The 13,473-nt window shown below is 50.8% G+C and overlaps 1 protein-coding gene and 1 pseudogene across 1 annotated transcript; both read left to right on the top strand.

Annotated features, from left to right (window-relative positions):
- The first annotated feature begins 324 nt into the window (after positions 1-324).
- Positions 325-2,030, top strand: LOC124651458 (bZIP transcription factor 29-like). The gene is made up of 4 exons (XM_047190548.1): positions 325-842; positions 922-1,054; positions 1,147-1,231; positions 1,848-2,030. Exons 1-4 carry the CDS (start codon positions 340-342, stop codon positions 2,024-2,026), a joined length of 900 nt encoding a protein of 299 aa, XP_047046504.1. The 5' UTR covers positions 325-339; the 3' UTR covers positions 2,027-2,030.
- A 7,483-nt stretch (positions 2,031-9,513) lies between these two features.
- LOC124657451 lies at positions 9,514-12,286 on the top strand (annotated as a pseudogene).
- The last annotated feature ends 1,187 nt before the right edge of the window (positions 12,287-13,473 follow it).

The following is a 13,473-nucleotide window of genomic DNA, read 5'->3' as shown; positions in this document are numbered from 1 at the left end:
TCGTCCTCCATCCGCCGCCTCCCGCCGGTCCACCCCGCCCCCGCCACCCCCCGTTTCGCCCCGGGTTTTGGCCACTACCAGCCGCAGCCGGGCGGCGGCGGCGCCGGCGCCGGAGGGTCCAATCACGTGCGCTCGCTCTCGCAGCCCCAGTTCTTATCCATGGACTTCCTCTTCCGCCCTCACTACCCCGATCTGCCTGCGCCGGCGCCGATCGCTGCCTCCCCGCCGCCGCCACCCGGTTCCGAGAAGGGGCCGTCCGGGCTGCCTCCGCTCCGGGCAGGGCACCGGCGGTCGCAGAGCGACATCCTCCTCGCCATCTCCTCGCAGCCCAACCCGCAGATGCCACCGCCGGCGCCGGTCACCGCGGAGGCCCTCGCGGCCGCCAACAACAGCACCCTCGACGGGATCCTCGGCGCCTACATGGGCCCCAAGGGCCTGGTCACCGCCACCTCCCCCACGCCCGGGGCCGCGCAGGAGCGGCGCGACAACCAGGACGGTCAGGTGCGCGCGTGGAGCCCCGCCGACAGCAGCGAGAACGAGGCTGACAGCGGGGACGGCGGCCTGCCCAGGCACGGCCGCAGCTTGTCAGCGGACAGCTTCGTGGGGAAGCTCCCCTTCGGAGCCATGGGCCTGGAACCGTCCGCCAACCTGCCGCCGCCGTCTCCAGGCCCCGGTGCTGCTGCCGGCCTGGCACGCAGTGGAAGCGGTTCCATTGGCGGCGCCGCTGCTCTCTTCGCCAAGGAATTTGCGTGTATGGGATTCAGTGAGGCCGACAAGAAGAAGATTTTGGAGAGTGATCACCTTTCCAAGATCGTCATGACCGATCCTAAGAAGGTCAAAAGGTTTGTGCTTTCTACAGGGACTCGGTTCAATTACAATGTTTTCGTTACTGAAATTTATCATCTTGTAAACTTTTTACAGGATTCTCAACAATCGGCTATCTGCTGCCAAGTCAAAGGAGCGCAAGGCAAGGTACATAGCAGAGCTTGAGCGCAAGGTTCAGGTGCTGCAGTCGGAGGCTACCACATTGACTTCACAAGTGAATATGCTTCAGGTCTGTTCTCTGAAGGTGGTGTGTATTTTGATTTTGGCCTTTGAAGGTTTGGCTGTCTTACTTACTGTAGAGGCTGTCTATATATTTTGCAGAGGGGATATTCTCTGCTTTCAACTCACAACAGTGAGATGAAAATCAGGCTGCAAGCTTTGGTGCAGCAAGCAGAGTTGAAAGATGGTGAGTTTGCTTCAATGTTTTCAAGCACTTATGTTCATTTCTTGAGTTGTCATAGATATAGATAGTACATTGCAGTATAAGTCAACATATGTATCTATGAGTTGATGCCCAGTGCTACACTTTTTGTGCATGTGCAACTTGTCAACAGTATGAACTGTTTAGTTCATACTTCAGAAAACTAAATGCCATGATGGAGGCTATATAATACTAAACCGTTATGTTGAATTCTGGTCCAGTCTTACCAATCTGGCACTTGTATGCTTGTCTGGACTAGTCACTGCACTGGATATCACAAAAATGTTTGGAATGTGCCATATTTTCTTTATCTTATCTGATAATGGTTCTTCTTCCCAGCAACTCAATTCTAATGATTCTTTTGTTGGACAGTAGAGAATCAAGGTTTTGCACTATGGCTAATGCCCACAGTAGTTACCTAAAAATACTAATACAAACAAAACAAAAAAAATCTACTTCAGTTATGTTTACTGTTGGTATTCATGTGTAAGCTCCCTTGATCACATTACGCCCTGTTTTACCCATCTTAGCATGAACTTTGTTGCTTTTTTGCCATATTTAATCTCCAATTTAACTTCGGTATTCACTATTCTCTGTCCAGCTCTGAACGAAGCACTAAATTCTGAGGTCCAGCGCTTAAAACTTGTTGCTGGTGAGACCAGTGATCCTCAAATGCCGAACGCTTCAGAGCAACAAATGAGCACCCGGATGATTCAGCTGCACCAGCTTCTGAAGAAGCCACCAAAGGATCAGCAAGATCAGCAACAGAAGTGGAGCTAGGGTGAATTTCCAAAAGAGATCTTCCAAGGGGGATTTCACATCACAGATTCAATTGGTAACACCATATGTGCTGGACAGTACTTTGCTTGGGTTCCAGAGCAACAATCATAGGAAAATCCATTCTTTTCTGTCAAAATTATTTTGTTCATTGCCGTGTAAAACTCAGTTTGGATTTTGTACTGTACAAAGTGTGTCTGTCTGTCTGTCTGTAACTTTGTGCTGGAATTATTAAAAACAAAAAGGGTGCACTATATGGTACCTTGCTTTTGATGGGATAACTTGAGGGAAATGTACAACATATTCTCTTTGTGGTATGTTTGTGTTCTCCATTAGCCATTTTGAGGGATGCGTAATGATATTGTTGATATAAAGTTAGATTTATGTTTGGTAGTATGATCGATGCTGCATGATGGTAGCTGGTTGCAGCTTGCTGGTAGTAGCTGTTTTGAAGTTTTTGGTTCTGAAGAAGAGTTCAGCTCTCGCTTCAGTTTATTCGATACAACTTCGCTGCCATTAGGAAGTTTAATATAGGTTCCACAGCTGTAGATATAAAGATAAGAATGTGCTTCTGCATATTGGTATTGCAGTGGCACTGCATTGGCACATACATATATAATGCATTTCCAATAATGCTTGAATTGCTCTCTGATATAATTAACTGCCATTTTAAGCAGCTGAAAGTATACAAATTTTGCAAAGTCTTGAGTGACATACAGAGATAGTTTTGACCTGCAGAAACCATAAGTGGTTTGTTACTATACTAAAGATTAGCTTTTGTAAATCAAAACTCATTTTCTCTATCCTGAGTACTAAACACTACAACATTCTAATGAGTATTAATTTTTTTGACTTGCATATTGAAAGAAACTGGTTATGAACCTGCTAAGACCTGTCCATAAGTCCAGCTAAATTTCTGCTTGACAAACCAAACCATGATCAAGTCATGCAGGAGTCTAGTATTACATTTTTCATGCAGACATTGCATGGTCTATATCTTTGATGCACGAAAGTTGCAGGTGGCAAGCTCAAATGGGTAACAGTTTCGAGAACAAATAGCACGCTGAAAGAATTTTACATTTCGACCTATGTTTTCATGCCAGAGTCCTCAGTGGAGCAAGTTTCTCAGTGGACAACTGGGACATGATTTAATTGTCACATACCGTAAGCTTCTCAACCATGCTCGGGTACATTTTTTTAAGGTCACCAGATATACTTGTTTGCTATTACAGCATCTCTGCATTTTTACTGCAGAGCTAAATATATAATTTAAGGTATGTGATCTAGTTAAGTCTTGCACAAACTCTATAGAAACTTGGAAAGACTCAAGCGTGAATGGCAGGGGCGTGATGGTGATGCTTTTGCAGCTGAAATCCATAGAAGATTGAGGTTAATAGTGAGTGCAACTAGGCATCATTCTCCAGATATATTGCTAATGTTTCTACTAGTATTATTTTGTCCCTTACCTTATTTGAACAAGCTGAATTTACACACTATTGTCATGGAAATTTAATTAGGTTAATAGTGAATTTACACACTATTGTCATGGAAATCCATAGAAGATTGAGGTTAATAGTGAGTGCAACTAGGCATCGTTCTCCGGATATATTGCTAATGTTTCTACTAGTATTATTTTGTCCCTTACCTTATTTGAACAAGCTGAATTTACACACTATTGTCATGGAAATTTAATTAGGTTGCTGGAGGCGATGGAATGACAGGTTGGTTGCTTGGAGTTGTATCTTATACGGTCTACAGTGTTCCCAAAAGTATACTTTTTTACTTGAGGTATATTTTCGATGAATATCCGAGGACTAGAGCGTTCCCAAAAGTACTTTTTTTGCTTGCGGTCTTACGTTTTTTTGTACTTAGTTTATAGATTTTCATAAATGTGACTTAGTTTTTTTTACATGGTGACTTAGTTATAATTTTTCTTTCACTGATATTAAAAATATGAGTTTACTTGATTTACACTGTCCGTTTGTCCATCTAAAGGTTGAAATGCAAATGCCAAAAGGAAAATATTGTTTTTTAATCATGTGAGTCCCATAGTATCTGTATTGCCATATTTTTTATTTGTCCCAGGAATATTCTTACACTGTGTGGGGTTTTGGAATTATTTCAGTATGAGTTAGTTATTTTCCCAGTGCACTTTTTGTGTTGGTGATTGATTTTTAATTGATTCTTGTTATTTTAGGAAATTGAGCAGAAAAAAATAACATAAATTTTTGCTTGCCTAAACAGCCAAAGCCTGAAAGACTCTTTGATTCTTCTGTCACAGGAATGGATACCAAGTGTCTTATGCATTTCATTCTGAGAGGAAATTGCATCGAGGGAAATTCAAGAACCACTTGTCTAATAAGGGAAATTCCAGAACATGCACAGCAGCTTCTCGCCACAGTCGGCATCTCGCTGTGCTCTGCACATCGCACGGATCAGCAGCATATCACCTTGCATCAGCTGGAACTACTCCTGCATGCATCACCACCTAACTACATGCAGAACGAAATAAACATCAAGATTAAAAGCTGACATTTTGAACTAGGAGTATCTTATCATCTTTGAGCACAGATGGAACTTTGAAGTTTCAGTTATAACATAACAGTTTCCGTAAAAAAGATTAAAATAAGGCAACCTATAAGGTTAAAGGCAGGAGGATTTCACAAACAAGATCTGTACTTATAGGAGGATCCGACTTACAAACCTCGTCTCTGCTAATCTATTACTCTGCTTCTAAATACTTGTCATGTTGACTTCGGACAGTCAATACCTGAATTTTTTTGGCTATGGTATTTTTCTAAGTATTTAGTTGATTGTGTTAAAGTACATTCGAAAAAAAAAATGGTTGACGTGCAGTTACATAACATCTGATAGGGCCAGGTATTTGGAGATGGAGTATGTTTTAGGTTGATTTCATAAGGAGGTAATTGTAACGCTCATACAACAACTTGTCCTTATGGTGCAAAATCATACAAAAACTTGCAACATGTGTTCTAGTGGTACAACAACTTGTATTTTAGGTGCACTTTCATACAAAATCGCTGTAAGATTGACACATGATGTTGCCCCGCTGGAAAAAGGCACAGGCCCACTCTTTAATATTTTGCAGAAAACCCCCTTCATTTACTCAATATGATTAACCTTTTTGTTTGGCTGGCTGGCTGTGCGGCTGTGCAGGAAAAGCTCTTTGTCTAGAAAAAGCTGCTGTTTTTAGTTTTACTCTTTGGCTATCTAGCTGGCTGTCTGGCTGTAACCTGAGGAATTGTCTGAAGTACCCTCAGATTTCTGAGAATGTGTATTTTTGCGAATTTACGTGTAATGCGTAGTATATGGATCAATAAAATTCAAATAATCATTATATCAGTATAATTGCATCAATACACATGAATATGCACACAAAATACTCATAAAATTCATATCCATCATACATGTAGCGTTATCCAAAATACGTACGTACATATCAATACCATTAAAATTATACTAGCAAGCACAAATAATAGTACTAGTAATGTCTGCCAGCATGATTTCTAAATCGTGCGGGTTGCACCGCTCTTGTTAAGTCGGTGCTCTCCTCTATGCCGATCTTCCTGTTGACGGCCTTGAAAGCTGACAAGGGCATTCTCAAGGCCTTTGCAAAGATCAGTCGTGGCATGCTTTGGGCTTGTCAAGAGACGGTCAGCGGAGGGAAATGCAAGGTAAACTGGCAAAAGGTTTGCCGACCCAAGGAGCTTGGCGGGCTTGGGATTCTGGACTTGGAAAAATTCTCACGTGCCTTGAGACTCAGATGGCTTTGGTACGAATGGACAGCCCCAGAAAAACCATGGGTGGGTTCAGAAACACCAATTGATGCCTCGGATTTGGACCTCTTCAACGCCGCTACTTCAGTCACCATCGGCGATGGCGCTAAAGCCTCCTTCTGGTCTTCTTCTTGGTTAAATGGCACCCCACCTAAAGACCTGGCTCCTCTTATATATGTGGCGTCTAAAAGGAAAAACCGGACTGTCCGAGACGCCCTTGAAGGTCACAACTGGGTGGCTGACATTTCGGTCGAGGCTTTCACCATCGATCATATGGAGCAATACGTTCGCCTTTGGGATCTCCTTTCGGCTGTTCAACTTTCGCCAGACACGGAGGACTCCATAGTTTGGACGCTGACTCCCAATGGGTGTTATACGGCCAGTTCCGCCTACAAAGCTCAGTTCTTGCCCACTTTACCTTGCTCTTTTGGTAACATCGTTTGGAAACCTTGGGCTCCACCAAAATGCCGTTTCTTTGCATGGCTTGCGGTGCAAAACCGCCTCTGGACTGCTGACCGTCTTGCCAAACGAGGTTGGCCGCATCATCCTTCTTGTCGGCTATGCGGATGCTCCCGGAAACGGCTCGGCACCTTCTCTTCGAATGCCGCTTCTCTAAGAGAATTTGGATCGCTGCGGCTTCTGGCTCGGACTGCCCGGACCTTATCCGCTGCCTCGGGGCGGGGAGGTCTAGAGTGTTGGACTACCGGCATGCTATCGCAAAAACTCCCACTTCCTCTCCCAAAGGTTTACGAACCGCAATCTTGCTTATCGGTTGGGAGATTTGGAAAGAGAGGAATGAGCGGGTCTTCAACAACAAATCTTCCTTGCCCTTGGTTGTCATGCAAAAGATCAAGGATGAAGGGAAGGACTCGGGTCCTTGCCGGCGCTAAGAATCTGGCGGAGCTTATAGGCTGATCGTGCTTGTACCTTTAGGGGGCGGGTTCTTCTTTTCCCGCCTTCCCTCTTTTTCTTTTGGCTCTGCCACCCCTGTTTGCTTCTTCTATATTAATATAAGGCAAAGGCTTTTTTGCCCGTTTCAAAAAAAAAAAAAAAAGTAATGTCTGCCAGCATGAACTGGAGCAGCGGACTGGCGGCCGTGGACGAGCAGCCGGGCAGGATCTGTGACGGGCGGCCGTGGACGAGCGGCTTGGGTCGGGGGCCGTGAACGAGCGGCCGGCAAGAATCTGTGACGAGCGGGCCGTGGATGAGCGGCCGGCAAAGATCCGTGACTGGCTGCTTGGAACGAACGTCCGTGGACGAGCGGCCGGAAAGGATCTGTGATGGGCGACGGCACGGGATAACCTCCGTCGGCGGGTGAGGACAAGATTGTGCTGCGACGGCAGGCGGAGAAATTGGGCGACTCGGTCTGCAGGCGGCGGGCGGAGAAATTGGACGGCGGAATGGGATCGATTTGCTGCAACGGCGGAGGAGAGGGCGGAGGAGAAGAGAGGGGCGGCGGGTGTGGAGGGGAAGCTCCGGCGGCGGAACGGGTGGCGGCGGCCTCCTTTTCCTGTCTGCGCGTACGGGGAAGAAAGAGGTGGAGCGTTTATTTCCTTGCTTTTTTTTCCCGTGCGAGCGGGTTGGCCGTAGGAGTGGCAGTTTCCAGTAAATTCGCGTAACGGAATGGGCAAACAAAAATACCGCTTCGGCTGTACGAAGAAAAGCTCGCGAAGCACCTCAGGTGCTTTTTCCGGTGTGACGACCAGCTTCGGGAAAAGCCTAACGTACAGCTGAGGTCTTTTTTTCGTGAAAAGCACCTAAAAACCTAAAAAAAAAGTTCTGAACTAGTAATCTTGTAGATTATTCGGAAATTCAATTCGGCTCTTGGGTGCATATGCTCCCTCCACTTGAAAAACATATTTCTAGTTGTCAAAAAATTCTAACAAAATTTTTTGCATGTACATCTCGATAATCTATGTGCGTTCGTGCAGTTTCGTGAAAACCCGATATTTTTTGTGGCTGGTGTAAAAAAGACAAAATACGTCTCATAAAAAGCCTTATTTTTAGCACTAAATTTTATCTTTTTTACACAGCCCAAACGACAAATTCATTTTTTATGGAAAGACTTTGTGCGCACTTAGCATGTGAAGATGTACATGTGAATTTTTCGTTTGAATTTTTTTGACATTCGAAAATATATCAAAGTTGGAATTCAAACTAAAGGGAGCATACGCACGCAGGAGCCAAAACATCCTAGATTATTGTGTTAAAAACATTATAGGTGTTATATGTCTATCCTGGTGGAGCTGCCAAGTACTTTGTCACATGACATCATGGTTATCTTTACAAACTATGTACTCCTCCAGCCCGTACGACACCACCGACGCGGCCGTGGCTGCCGAAGGCAAGTTCAAGTGGGAGTGGATTTCACAAGCAATATGATGTCAGAACTCTTCTTCAAATTCTTTTTTTTTTTTGGAGCAACCGGCAGGAGCTCTGCCTATTCATTAAGAAGAAGGAAATTTAGCCGGTTTATAAGGGAAACCGACCGAAAACCGATACAAACTCGACACCCGTGTCCGGTTTATAAGGAAGACCGGACAAAGAAAAACCTACACGGCACAGTTTTAAGGAAAACCGGCGAAAACCACACTTGGCCACACGACCTAGCTCAACTAGGTATGGAGCGCCGTCGAATGACACCAGCACGACGGCAACGGCAAGCACCACGACTGCCCGGTCCACGTCCCTGGAAAGGAAGTCAGAGCCGAAGGGAACGGCTAGGCCTTTCAAGCTTCGCGGGGAGAGGCGGGCCGCAAGAAGCAAGCCGGCGGCACTCGCACACCGACGGTACCCGAAGACCGCGACCCAAACCGGTGGTGCAAGCATCGACAACAAGAGGCTACCAAGACTCCAAAAAATGACGCCTCCAACGAGGTCACGACATCCAAAGACGCCGCCGTCATCCAATCCGGCAAGCCGGATTTGGGTATTCACCCTGGAATGATGGGCGGAGGGGTGCTCGGACTCCACGACAACGCCTTCAAGAAGGAAAGCGACGCCCGAAGGCGACGTCGTTGTCGGCACCGACCAAGTCGGGCAAGATTTTCATCCGGAGACCCAAGACAGCCACCTCCACTGGGCTATCGCGAGGACAACCCAAAATGCCGGACGAGCACAGACCACCAGCCACAGGGACGCCGCCGACGCCAACGGAAGCATGCCCTGCCGCCCACGCGGCCAGAGGCATAGCAGCAACACCACCTCACTCCCGGAGCCGCCGCTCCGGCTTCCACGCGCAACAGGCCGGCCCCTCGCGTCAACCTGTCGCCGTCCCGAGACGCTGGGATCAGCGCCCCGCCCGCCCAGAGCCGCGCCGCCATCCTTGCACTGTGGCTCACCTGCGCCGAGGCTGCGAGAAGCCGGCAAGGGCCGCCGCACCCCGGCCCGGCCTGCCACACACGGTGGCCCTCCGCGGCCACCCCGAACTCCAACCTCCACGCGACCGCCACGCCAAGGAGGAGGCCGGGCCGGCACATCCCCGTCGCCACCGCGTCCCGGGGCCGCTGCCCCGGCATCCTCTTCTCCGGCCAGCCAACGGCGCCGAAGATGCGAGACCGGCCTCCCCTGCCGGCTGCCCGTTGTCGGGGGCACGGCCCCGACACCACTGACGCCATCCGGGCGTCCCGGGGCCGCCGCCCCGGCCTCCTTGAGCGAGGCCGGCTCGGAATCCCCCAAACCGAGCGGATCTCGATGCGGGAGGACGCCGACCAGAGCCGCCCCGCAGGGCCCCGCGCCGAGGGCAACCGCCGCCGGAACAGCCGCGACCTCCGCGGCGCCGTCGAGCAGCCACCACCGCAGCCCCCGCCCGAGCCCGCCGGCTCGCGCATCCTCAAGCCCCGACCGCCATCGCCCCCACGAGCCGGCCCTCCACCGCGCGCCCAGGAAATCCCCGACCACCTTCGGCAGCGGGGTGCCGCCACCGCCGCGGAGGAGGCCGCCGGCGGCAGCGGCGGGGGAGGCCCAGGCGGGGCGGAGCTTTGGCGGCGCTAGGTTTCGCCCCTGGCGTCGCCTGGGGGAGCGACGCGAGGGGGAGCCTCGCTGGTATTTGTTTGTGAAAGCAGGATTTGTTTTTCCTTCTTCAAAATTTGACACTACTTGGTAATGTTGTTAACATGTTTTTACACAAATTCCAGTCTATTGTTTTTCTGAATTTACCCAGCTTCTCTGGTGGACTGAATCCCTGGGGAACACCAAGAGGAAGCAAAGAAAACTAAGTATAAAACATGATGTTAACACCATTTCTAGCACTGAAAAATCTCTGGTGCTATTGTACTTAATTTAAACATTTCTCTCTTAATGCAGAGAGATTTGGTAATGCCTCCACTTGTTGACGATGGACTTCTAGAGATCGTGGGTTTCAAAGATGCTCGGCACGGCCTTGTGTTGTTATCTCCAATAGTCCATGGCACTCGTCTCCTATTATTATTTGGCTACCTACTTACTACTACTACGTTCTAAGATGTAAGGTGCCACACATCTCAAGTTTGACCAACGATTATACAAACAATAAAATGAGACTGATGTGACCAACGATTATACAAACAATAAACGGACGAAACCCTAGCCCGCCGCCGCCACCTCCCCCAGCCACACCTCTCCTCCTCGTCGTCCCCGGAGACGCCGCCGGTCAAAGGCCGCAACGCCGGTGAAGGGGGCGGCGGGGATTTAAGCTCTCGGCTCCTGGCGCGGCGATCGGAGGAGGAACGTCGTGCGAGGCTTGCTGGTGCCGGCGCGGCCGAGCGGGAGACGACCCTGCTCCGATCTGCTCCTCCGGAGCGGCCGGGGCCAGGGCGTGGTCGACCGACGTCCGCTCCGGTGGGGGCTTGGGCACCCGAGGCGGCGGCCTCGCGAGGGAGGGCGGCGCGGGCCCTGGCGGCGGGGGCACCGGGCCGGTGCTGGAGACCGCCTCCATGGTCGCGTGGGTGGCGTGGAGGTGGCGGAGGGAGCTCACGGCGCGGTGGTCGCCCGTCGACCCTGCGTCGGATCCGAAGTCGGCGGCCGGCGGGCTGCGCGGTTCCCACCCCAAGGCCTTGGAGCCCGGCGTCCTCGCCGGATCCGCGGGCTTTGTTGGGGTGGCGGGGTCGAGGGCTGCGGACGGGAGAGATCCTTGGCCGGCGGGGCGGCCACGGCGTCGGCGACGTCTCGGACGCCGTCATCCTTCTTGGAGGCGATGCTGAGGTACATCCTCCTTCCCCCACCCTCCCCTTGTGCCCGGGTGAAAACCTTAGATCTACGGATTGGGCGGCGATGGCGCTCCGGCGTCGTTCTTCTCCTTGGAGACGTCGCCTTGGGACGGCGGGAGGTGGGCGTTCTGCGTGTGTTGTTTGGTCTGCTGGTGGCAGCGTTTGTCGTGTCTTCTTCGGCGAGATCTGTCTGGAAGCTGAAGTCTTTTGGGGTGCCGGTGAGGTGGCCGGTGGCGATGCTCGTTGTTCTTTGCGTGCGGTGATCTTGTCTGGCGATGGTCCTTGGCATCCTGCCCAGGTGCTCATGCGTGCTCTAGGGTGAGCTGCTCCGCCTGGCGATGGTTCGACGCCTCGCGATCCAGGGTGAGAAGGTTGGGGCCTTCTTCGGAGGTGGAGGCGGATGGCAGGCTGGCTGAGTTGCGCCAAGACTTGATGTCGGCAGGGCTCTCCGGTGGCGAGCTGCACGGCATTGCTTCTCCTAAGCTTTGCCTCCCCCTTTAGATGATGACATCAAGATCAAGTTGCGTTCTTTGTTATCTTTAGTGTGTTTGGTCCTTGATGTTTGTAAGCTGTTTTCAGCACTTTGTAACTCTGCCGTTGTGGCTTTATTAATTTAAAGCTGGGCCTTTGGCCTTATGTTTAAAAAAAGAAGTGATATCATTGGAAAATACTTTTTAATCGAATTGAATGATATTATATTTATTTCAGAATTCACATATTGCATTGTGTCAATCTAACTGTTGATGAACTTAAATCTTGAGATGCATGGGGGCCCTATGCAGTTACATTTCAGAATAGAGAGAGCAGTTACTACCACCAACCTGCCCTATGTGGTTGAACTTTAAATCACCTCGTTAGTCGATGGGTGTAAGCTAGACTCTGCTGAAATTTTCATGGGAGGGAGGACGATATGTAAACTAGCTTCAAATATTTTGCACTAAGTTTAAACTTTCATGGACACTGAAACTCTATTCCTTCCCAGGCCCATGGGCCATGGTGGTCGATTCAAATTTCACAGGGGTGCAGCTGACCATGCTTACATGAGACAAGCACCTCTTCCGCAGGATGACGGCAAGGTCGTGGTGGAGATCTGATGCCAGACAGGTCAAGATGCCCACCAAAGACTAGCTGAAGGCATCAACGAATCTCCGGCTATCTCAACAGTCCATACAAATTCAAGCTCCGGCGATGACTCGGACAATGACTTCATAGTGGGGCTGAGGAACTTTGGTGCTGCCTTGTCGTTCCGTTATATGAGTGACGTACAAAAAGAACAGTAGAAACATGCATCCTAAAATGGGCTTTGTAAAGTTTCTCTCACAGGAAATAGCTTGTTGCACTAATTTTGTGGAACAGTGGACGTTGCCCCTGTAAGAGCATCTCCAGTCGCGTTCCCCAAACCGATTTGGGGCGCGCCGGACAAAAACACGGTTTCAGCCGCGTCCCCCAAAGCCGATTTTTGTCCGGCGCGGTCCGATACGGTGTCCGGCGCCCCGAGTCCGTCTCCGTCCCACAGGGGGCGCACCAGCCACGTCGGACACAACGAAAAGCGAGGCGAAGCGACACGGGCCCGACGCGTCAGCGGCACAGGGAAAATTCGTCTCCCACTCCCGCCAAATCCTGCCCCTCCCGCCACATCGCGCCTATCCCGCCGCGCATTTCTGGCCTCCCAACACATATCCCGCCGCCGATTCATTTCTCCTATCCCGCCGATTTGTTTCTCCCTCCCGCCGTCCACCCGCCGCCGCGCCCATTCCATGGCGCCGCCGACAGCCCCCAAAAAGTTGGCCAAGAAAGCGGCCAAGAAGCCACCGGACAATGGGACGAAAGGGGCGAAAGCGCCGTTCGCGAAGCCGCGGAAGGCGTCGGCTCCGAAGAAGAAGCCGGAAGGATGGATCGATGATCAATGGCAGCAAGATTGTCTGCGCCGGAAGATGGCGACGGCGGAGCGGAAAGGACGAAGGGCGGCGGAGCAGGAGAAGAAGGCTCTGGCGACGCGCCAGCACCAGCACATAATGGCCGGGTGTATCGCCGCCACCAACGCGAGCCCATGGAGTACGTGCTTGTCGGTGTACGTTCCGGGAGTGATCTCTCCGTTGACATCCGCCTTCTACAACGACGGCCCCTCCGCCACTCCCGGGTGCGTGACGCCTAACTTGTCGCCCCACTACCAGGATGCGCTGGCGGATGGCGGCTTCAACCCCAACAACCTCTTCTACTCCCCGGCGTACGAGCAAGCGCCTCAGCGCGAGCCAGGACCCGGTCCAGACGGCGCCCCGTTCACTGGCCGCAGGGGGCCGCTCGAATTTGACGGCGCCTGTAATGAGGAGGAGGAGGACGGGGGTGAGGACGAGGAGGAGGAGGAAGAGGAGGGGGTGGAGGACGAGGACGAGGACGAGGACGAAGAGGGCGGCGAGGAAGAGGACGAAGAGGGTGCCGGTGACGATGATCTCGTGGAGGTAGACGC

This window comes from Lolium rigidum, chromosome 5, assembly GCF_022539505.1.
Source record: "Lolium rigidum isolate FL_2022 chromosome 5, APGP_CSIRO_Lrig_0.1, whole genome shotgun sequence".
Classification (NCBI taxonomy): Eukaryota; Viridiplantae; Streptophyta; class Magnoliopsida; order Poales; family Poaceae; genus Lolium; species Lolium rigidum.
The sequence above is the reverse complement of the archived record's forward strand: the minus strand, read 5'-3'. Positions and strand labels throughout refer to the sequence as shown.

Bases quoted from the DNA above. Each gene is read 5' to 3' on its own strand.
- LOC124651458 (XM_047190548.1), top strand. From the start codon at position 340: ATGCCACCGCCGGCGCCGGTCACCGCGGAGGCCCTCGCGGCCGCCAAC. The intron at 843-921 runs GTTTGTGCTTTC...AACTTTTTACAG, and splicing joins GATCCTAAGAAGGTCAAAAG to GATTCTCAACAATCGGCTAT. The intron at 1,055-1,146 runs GTCTGTTCTCTG...TATATTTTGCAG, and splicing joins CACAAGTGAATATGCTTCAG to AGGGGATATTCTCTGCTTTC.